The following is a 9,676-nucleotide window of genomic DNA, read 5'->3' on the forward strand; positions in this document are numbered from 1 at the left end:
CATATTCCTGTCATTTGCATGCATAAGCACTGGATCCTGCGGACCCCCTGCTATAAAGGAACTATGTGAGCTTGTATAGCTCGTTACTGCACACAGTAGAGTTTGGGTAAATGATAGATGACCAAACTGATTATTTCCATATGAACTGTTAATTTTCTATAGAGGAAACTTTTAAAATATGCTTTATTGCGTTAATACTGGTTTACATTGTGTTTCCATAATAGAAGTGTATAATCCCCCTTCAGGTATTGTTGCCATGGTGAACTCACCACCAAAGAACCCATGCTCTACCACCCATTATATAGGAAAACTTCCCTCATACATAAATGGTGCTTCCTGTTCTAGTCATTCACCTCAGAAAAAACTGTTATAATGATGACTGTCATTTATCAAGCACTGGCTTGTGTGCCAGGTCTATTTTAGATACTCTATAGACTGATTGTTTTGTTTTAATCTTCCCAATAAACCTTGAGGTAGCTATTGCTGTCACTTGTCTACACCTGTGATCTGTAAGCCACTGAAGGCCACTAACTAGTAAAATAACTCTTAACAAGCTCACAGCTAATAGGTGTAAAACTGGGACTTGAACCCAGAACTGGGACTTGAGAATACAGTCTCTTTTCTGGGCGGCTCCGCTGTTTCCTATCAGCAGAGTGAGAGAGTGGATACCGCCCATGCACTGAAAGCTTGTACAGTTTAAGCCTGTTAGCATCCTACCTTACCTGCCCTACAGCTCTTTGAAAACTATAAATTTCATGGCACTAAATTGTAATGTATTTGTACTTTTGTTATATTCATCTTGAATACATTGTTCTGTCTCCTTTTTTAAAAGCTTATTTCAGTTTTGAAAAATTTACCTGAAAGTTTGCGCAATGGAAGGCAACAGCCAGCTGAGGGAGTGACACATGGTGAGTCTCACCGGTGCGTCTCTCTCACATCTTTCACTGGGTTTTGTTTGTTGTGACACATCTGGGGACTCTGTCTTCTTCACTGTAATTCTATCTGGATTGAGTGTCCACTTGTGTGTCCTTTTCTAAGGAATGGTTGGTAAGGTCTCCCTTCCCCTCTTAACATGTAGCCTCATATAAGGTTGGAACTTTTTCCTCTTTTCTTTAATTTTGAAAAGTAATAAACACAGAGATAAGTTGAAAGATATTAACTACCTGTTCGACCCAGAGTGAGTAATTACTGTTTAGCCTCATTTTTTGTTTCTCTACATATGTATGTATATTTTTTAGTATATATACTTTAATTTCTGCTTAACTACTTGAAAGTAGACATCATGACCTCTCATCCCTAAATATTCAGTATGCATCTCCTAAGAAAAATGAATAGTTTTCTAGTAGCATCTAGTAGCCAGCGCATATGTAAATTTTCCTGATTGTTAAAAACATGTCTTTATAGTTTTGTATTTTCTTAAAATAGAACCCAATTGTACTTATGTTTCTTTAGTCTCTTTAATCTAGAATAGTTCTTCCACTATTTTTTTCATCCATATCATTGACTGTGTCTGTTTCCTCCCTTTCTAACCTTCACTTTTCTTATAAATTGGAAGTATAAAAACTCAGATTCAGGGTTAAAGATTTTGGGAAGAGTAATCCATAGGTAATATCATTGTATAGCAATGATAACTGGTTAAGTTTGTTTTTAATTTTAAGGATTGCTTTTCAGCTTATGATTCCATTTTATTTATTGAATATGTGAGAGATTCACATATTCAAAAGCTAAAACTATTTAAAAGGATATACTCAGAGAAGTCATGCCTCTGAGTCTTGGGACATCATTTCAGTAAGCTATACAGCATATCAAGGCTAGCCAAATGAAATTTGATTACTTGGCTGAGGTGGAAACCAGCAGATTTTTCCAGTGTAAAATTTGTTTTTCTTTTTAGCAATTAGCAGATAACCTGTGGGGTAATACTCTGCAAATACCTGGTTTCTAGCCACCTTTCACATAACAACTTAAGACAAATTGACTCTCTTTCTCTAAATGAATTAACTCTACTAAGGATTATGAAATGGTGATATTCCAATTCCATTTACATTTACTATCTGGCATTATTCTGAAAGTAATGAGCTTTCTTTATTAATTTGGAATAAACTTTAGCTCATCCTAGAGTGGCAGGAAAAGTACCTAATTCTTTATCTGATTATTAATTTCCTAATAAGGAATTAATGCCATAATTGCCTTTACTTATGATGGCAAACAGGTTTTTTAATTATTTGACTCAAACATTTTAATTTATTGTGCTTCACCATTAATCACATTCATAATTCTCTGTGCTGCTCAAGTTGTCCCAAATCTGGCATGGAAGCGCTCCTGAAAGCTGATTACTGCACACTTCTAATACCAACCACGTCCTACTCCCCAGCTCGCTTTGGACTGCTTCCTTATTTTCCATCTCAAGATGTCCCAACCTTGGCAGATTATCATCTCACCCCCTGCTCTCCCTCACAGGGTCTTCTGCCTTTCCTGGTTTTTTTGTTTTGTTTTGTTTTGTTATTATTGTTTAAAAAGATGTTCCAGCCTCACTTTGTAAAGCCTTTACCCCACATTGGAATCAGCCCTCTGTGGAGGCTGGATTTTAGAAACCATCCCCGTCCAATACAACAATGCGTTCTAAGATGAGGTGTCAGTGGATAAAGTTAGGCGTTATATTTTTATTTTTTTAAAGATTTATTTATGCACCCATGGACTGGGGGATAAGCCAGAGATGTTGGGAGGAGGGGTGAGAGGATTCACCAAAGATAGAGTAGGTAGATCTCCTGGAGTACACTGCTGAGGGGAGCAGCGGGCGAGACAGGAGAGGTCTGCCGCACCATGTGGGTCACCTCCCTGGCCAGGAATCGACCTCAAAGTAGCTGCCATTGCTTCATTGTGCTGAGACTTAACACCTTGTACCACCAGGGAGGCCTGGCATTGTATTTTTAAAGAGCATTTGCATTCATATTTTTTTTTAAAGATTTTATTTATTTATTCATACAGAACTGGGGTACAGGCCAGAAGCTCAGGGATAGAGTGGGGAGCAGAACAGGCAGATCGATGAAGTACACTGCTGAGGGGAGCAGCGGGCGGGCCAGGAGAGGTCTGCCATGCCATGTGGTCACCTCTGGGGCAGGCGGGAATCGAACTCATGCAGAGGTGGCCTTCAGCCTCTTAGTGCTGTGCTTTAACCCGCTGCGCCACCAGGGAGGGCCCATATTGTTATTGATTCTAACTTTAACTTGTAGGTTTTCTTTTATTTTCTCACACACTGAATATTTTTTAAATAAATACTAAACTATTTGCCATGCATAAAGTAATTTCAAAATATATACTATCATTACTTCTACAAACAGTAAAGCTACTAAGTAAGATTTAAGAGTTTTATTTGTCCTTAGACTATATCCTACTGTGGTTATATGTTCAGACTGTTACATCCATGATTCAAATGTTGGAACTATTTGAAAGGATACTCAGAAGTCTCATACCCCTTTCTCCCATATCCTGTTCCCCTGTTTTACAGATGACTTTTTATTAGTTTCTTATTTAGCTTTCTAGATATTTTCTTTTATCAAAGTAAGCATATATATTTTAATCAATTTTTCCCTTTTCCCCTCTCCTCTCCCTCACAAAGGTGCAATAAAAGATACACTGACCAGGATACAGTGTATCCTGGAGATCATTTCCTGCCAATAGGAAGAAATATACCTGGTCTTTATTACAATAGTTAAATATATAATTGTATATACATTTTAATTTAATTTGTTATATAATTATTATATCTTATGTAGATTAAATATCTATATAAAGTGCTAGGATATAAATTACAAACACTTTTGGTTTGTCACTTGTTTGTTTTTTTACTAATGGTTATTTTTTTGTATTGAAAAAACAGTTTTATATAGGCACATTTACCATTCTTAGTTGCTCCTGGATTTTGAATCACAGTCACTCCAGTACGAGTTCCATCCCTGGCCAGGGGGATGACCCCCATGATGTGATGGACCTCTACTGACCCGTCCACTGCTCCCCTCAGCAGTGTATTTCAATCTGTCTGCCTGTTCTGCTCCCTACTCTGTCTCTAGAGAGTCCTCTTACCCCCAGCACCTCTGGCCTATATTCTGTGTGTATAAATAAATAAAACTTTAAAAATAAATAAATAAAAGGTCTTTCTACTCATAGTTTATAAAGAAATTCACCCATTCTTCTACTACTACTTGAATATTTATTTATTTTTATCTTAGATTATGGAAATTTTCAAGCCTACACAAGTTGAGAAAATAATATAGTGAATTTTCTTGTGTCTGACATTCGGCATCAAGCTATCATTTCATGAACACTAAACCTGATAGACATTCTTGCTATTGCATTTGTCTTGCAGCCCCTAAGATTTCTGCTGGTACCAGCTGTATAAAGTGGGAAGAACAAACTGCAGAGCAAATAATGAGACTTCATCGTGCCATTGGGAATATAGTAAGTTGGAAAGCCATTGCAGTTTTACTTACATATGTGCATTTAAGTCACTTTCAAAATATTTTTATTTAGGAATGAATCTCATAGATTAAACCTTGGAATCCTAAAAATCACTTAAAAAGTTTTTATTGTGGTAAAATACATATAATATAAAGTTTACCTTAGACATCATTAAGTCTATATAGATCATTGGCATCTAGTGCATTCACTTGTGCAGTCATTACCACTAGCCAGCTCTAGAACCTTTCATCTCACACCGAAACTCTGTACCCATTAAACACTAACTGCCCATACCCCACACATGGTCCCTGATAATGTCTATATTCTGCTTTGTGTTTTTTGTAAACATTTGCCTGTTCTAGGTATTTCATGTAAGTCGTTTTGTAGAGTAGTTGTCCTGCTTATGTCACTAAGCATAGTGTTTTTTTTTTTAAGATTTATTTAGTTATGCATACAAGAACCGGGATACAAGCCAGAAATGCAAAGGTGAGAGGGTTCACCTTTGAGAGGGTGAGAGGCAGAATGGGGAGAACAGGCAGATGGGCTAAAATACCCTGCTGAGGGGAGCAATGGGCGAGACAGGAGAGGTCTGCCATGCCATATATGTCACCTTCCTGCTGGGGATCAACTTATGCTGTAGTGGCTGTGATAGCTTCATAGTGCTGTGCTTTAACCATTTGTGCCACCAGGGAGGGCCCTAAGCATAGTATCTTTAAGGTTCATCTGTATTGTACCATGCATCAGAATGTCATCCCTCTTTAAGTAGTGCTCTATCACATGTTTATACCGTAATTTATCTATTCATCTTTTGGTGGATGTTTAGGATGTTTCCATCTTTTGACTATTGTGAGTAGTGCTGCCATGAAAATTAGTGTGTAGATATCCATTTAGGTCTCTGCTCTCGGTTCTTTTGTGTATTTAAAAATTAATTTTTTTAAAGATTTATTTATTTATTCATATAGAACTGGGGTACAGGCCAGAGATGCGGAAGGTGAGAGGATTCACCAGAGACAGAGAGGGGAGCAGAACAGGCAGATCGACGAAGCACACTGCTGAGGGGAGCAGCGCTCCAGTCAGGCGAGGTCTGCCGCCATGTGGATCTCCTCTGGGGCAGGCGGGGCTCAAACTCATGCGGAAGTGGCTTAAGCTTCTTAATGCTGTGCTTTAGTGCACTGCGCCACCAGGGAGGGCCCTAAAAATTAATTTTTTAAATATTCTTCAAACTTTGAGTTTCTATAGGGGCCTTAGAATTTAGAAGCACTTTCAAATATACATTTTCCAGTTCTCCATTACCAAGTTACATTATGCTACCTAATAGGTGAGGGGAATGAAAATGAAGTGACTAATTTTGGCATGTCTGATCGGTAAATAATGAAACTAAATCAATCAGTGTCAGATACTATAATAATAACATAAAGTACAAGAGCCATGTAATTTTCTCAATAAAGTCAGAAAAAACATTGACAAAAGCCACCATCCATCCATGGTAAATATATTCAGTGAACTAAAAATTGAAGGAAATTTCTTTCAGCCTGATAAAGAACATCTGTAAAAACCTGATAGCTAACATCATATATAATGGTGAAAGATTGAATGCCGCCCCCCTAAAGTCAGAATCAAGACAAAGGTGTCTACTCTCACCACTTTTGTTCAATATGGTACTGAATAATAGCTAGGATTTTGGGCAAGGAAAAGAAACAAAAGGTCACCAAATTGGAAAGGGAGAAAATAAACTACAATTTCAGATAGTGTGATCTTATATAGAGAAAAATCATGAAGAATACCTCTCCCAATCTATTGGATAATAAAAGTAAAGAATATCTAAGTAAGTGAAAGACCTCTGTGTTCTTTGGGTTGGAAGACAGTGTTGTTAAAACAGCACTATTCTCCAAATTAGTATTCAAATTCAACTCATTTTTCTATAAAAAAAATAATAATAATAAGTCCTAGGTCCTCCCTGGTGGTGCAGTGGGTTAAAGCACAGCACCAAGAAGCTAAAGCCACTTCAGCATGAGTTCGATCCCCACCCCGGAGGTGATCCACATGGCACAGCAGATCTCTCCTGACCTGCCCTCTGCTCCCCTCAGCAGTGTACTTCATCAGTCAGCCTGTTCTGCTCTCCACTCTGTTTCTGTTGAGTCCTCTCACCACCCCTGCACCTCTGGCCTATACCCCATTTCTGTATGCATAAATGAATAAATCTTTAAAAAAAAAAAAAGTCCCCATTGACTTTTTTTGCAGAAATTGGCAAGCTGATTAGAAATGTATATATGGACTCCCAAGAAGCCCAGAATAGACAAAGAACTTAATACTAAGCTACGGTTATCAAGACAGTGTGGTATGAACACAGACATAGATGCAGGGTTCAATGGGACAGTGTTGGAGACCAGCTCCAACCTTTGGGGTGTCTCGAGGCAGCACAGGTAGGACCCTAAGATGGGAAGGCGTCAGCGAGCGGATATTCCAAAAGGGGGAGAGGGGAACGGACGCGAGAAAGACACGGGAGTCAGGATAAGGTGCAAGTCTTCCTGCTTTTCCTTCAGCAGGTCTTTATTTATACTGTGTAGCAAGTAGTTAATTGTAATAATGCATAGGGTAAGTTAATGAGATATCTCCATAAAACATTCTCAAGGACAAGGGGAAAAGCATTCTGTTTATAATTTATGGTATGCTAAATTATATGTTTTTGTGACAGTTATCATATATACAGCTGTCTACTTATCATTAAAGGAAGAGGGGTCTGGAAAAGGGTGAGCTTGTTAGCAAAAGGTTGTTAGGGGTCTTGGGGTAGTAATAAATTGTGTTCGCAGTGTTATCAGTGATTGTCCAAAGAAAAGCTAATGGCTAATTTAAGGCTAGCAGAGAGTAGTTAGTGCTTGTTTTAAAAAGGAGTAAATTAAGAGAAAGTTATACAGTTGTATATCAAACAACACCTATGTAGTCACGGTTAAAATTTGTCCATGAGTCCTTATGCCTTGGGAGCCTTATCTGAAGTTTATTTTTTATTCAAAGAAACCAAGGAAGCTTCCCAGGAGTTTTTTATGTCCTGGGGTCTTATTGCTCCTGGGGCTTGGCTTTTGTCTCAGGAGACCGAGGAATTTCTCACCCTGGGGCAGCTTGCCTGAACCAGCAGCTGCCTTTTGCAGCTAAGTCAATCCAGTTGTAAACTGAATGTTGCTCAGAATATTTATTTTAATATTATGTTTATACAAAAAAAGGGAAGTCATAACATAAGTTAGCAGTGGACAGTCTGATTTTTCAGAGCTTATCCCGACCCACCCGGAATCTGTCAGACGATGGATGTTGCATAGCTTGTGTCAGGACAGAATTAGGAGTCCAGAAATAAGCCTATACATTGATAGCCAATTAGTTTTAGATAAGGTTGCTGAGAAAATTTGATGGGGAAAAAATAATGTTTTTACTACATGGTGCTAGACAACTGTATATCCACAATCAGAAGAATTTGGAGGGCTTCTCTGGTGGTGCAGAGGTTAAAGCATTAGTTCAATCCCTGGACAGGGAGCTAAACTGCATGGCAAGGCAGGCCTCTCCTATTTTGCCCGCTGCTCCCTCAGCAGTGTATTGTCAGTAGATCTGCCTGTTCTGCTCCCCACTTTGTCCCTACTAGTGAATCCTCTCACCCCACTCCCCTCCACCTCTGGCAGCATCGCAGTTCTTGTATGCATAAATAAAAACAAATCCTCAAAAAAAAAGAATTTGGAGCTCTCATACATTGTTGGTAGGAATTTAACTTGGTATAGCCATCATGAAATACAGTTCAAAGTTCCTCAGAAAATTAAACTGAGTTACATTACCACTTACATAATGACTCTTATCTTACACAATTCACTTTTTCTCTACACTGAAAAATACTTGTACTGTAACAAAATGAATACTCATCTTGGAGCCAGAGATAAGATTTGATTCCTAGAGCTGCCATTTATTAACCCAGAGCAAGACCACTATCTTCTCTCTGTTTTTTTTTTTTTAAACAGAGTTTTTAAAAAGTAATCTGGTTAATGACCGTATTACTATCTTTCAAAAAAAAAAAACTGAATTTAAATCAGTGCAAACGTTTGATTTTGACAGTAATGATGGAGGAAACTGAAATGATTATCTTAACCATCCTTTTTTCTGCAATGATGCTCTGATGACTGATTTTATAATTCAATAAAGCTTTTTTAGTCAGTAAAGCATGCTTCAAAAATATTTCAAGTTCTGTGAAAGAAAAAAGCTACACATGAAAATGGTTTCATAATTTATTGGGAATTTATTTATAATCCTTATTGTAAAAAAGGGTAGTGTCAAAATGTGAGATAATAAATACCTGTGAACTTCAAATTTATTTAGTTCTTTGATTTAATGTTCAAACCTTTGACACAATCTGACTCTTCTAAAAATTAAATGTCCTCTTTAAGAAATGTTATAAAAAGAGCTCTGACTTGAGAATGAAAAAACTAGGTGTTCTAGTTTTTTTTTTTTTATAATATTCGTTGGAAAAAATAAAAAAGACAGGGCAATACACATGTGTTAGCAGTGGTTGTCACGTCTCGGTAACATAGAACGTAATTCTTCAAATGCTTATACTTTTTTATAATGAACCTTAATTTTTAATTAGAAATGTTAACAAAAGATCTAAAAATTGTTTTTTTAATAGTGTTTCATCTTAAGCACTTAATCTGATAAATCCTGGAGCTAGTTAAAGGATCATGTTTAAGTTCTGTTTCATAAGATTTAGACACTGAATTCCAATTCCTTGTGATTAGGAGAGAAGTCAGACCAGGTAAAGATAATATACAGGAGCTTTTTGCCTCATTGTCTCTGAGAAAGCAATAGGGTCACCAGCAGCTCTGCTGGAGTCACCCAGGAAAATTCTGTCACCCAGGAAACATCTGCTCAAATCTATCTACACTGTCTGACCAGGAAATAATGGACTCAGCATGTGCCGCCGATGTTTCCGTCAGTACGCAAAGGATATATAGTCTTCATTAAGATGGACTAACTGAACTTTTTGAATTGGCCCTGGAGACATCTACCTTGTAGCAGAAACAATGCTAGCTCTTTGTAATTAATTTTTTTTAAAGGTTTATTTATTTATGCATATAGAACTGGAGTACAAGCTAGAGGTGTGGGGGTGGTGAGAGGTTTCACCAGAGACAGAGTGGGGAGCAGAACAGGATGATCGATTAAGTACACTGCTGAGGGGAGCAGTGGGTGAGTC

The 9,676-nt window shown here is 37.7% G+C and overlaps 1 protein-coding gene across 1 annotated transcript in view; it reads left to right on the forward strand.

The window, feature by feature from the left end:
- MTFMT (mitochondrial methionyl-tRNA formyltransferase) overlaps positions 1-9,676 on the forward strand; it is a 22,099-nt gene that overhangs the window by 6,495 nt on the left and 5,928 nt on the right. Inside the window, 3 exon segments of the mRNA XM_012728525.1 lie at positions 225-228; positions 833-908; positions 4,364-4,455. Coding sequence (XP_012583979.1) covers positions 225-228; positions 833-908; positions 4,364-4,455 — 172 coding nt within the window.

The sequence above is a fragment of the Condylura cristata genome, unplaced genomic scaffold (assembly GCF_000260355.1).
Source record: "Condylura cristata isolate star-nosed mole 26May11 unplaced genomic scaffold, ConCri1.0 scaffold00023, whole genome shotgun sequence".
Lineage (NCBI taxonomy): Eukaryota > Metazoa > Chordata > Mammalia > Eulipotyphla > Talpidae > Condylura > Condylura cristata.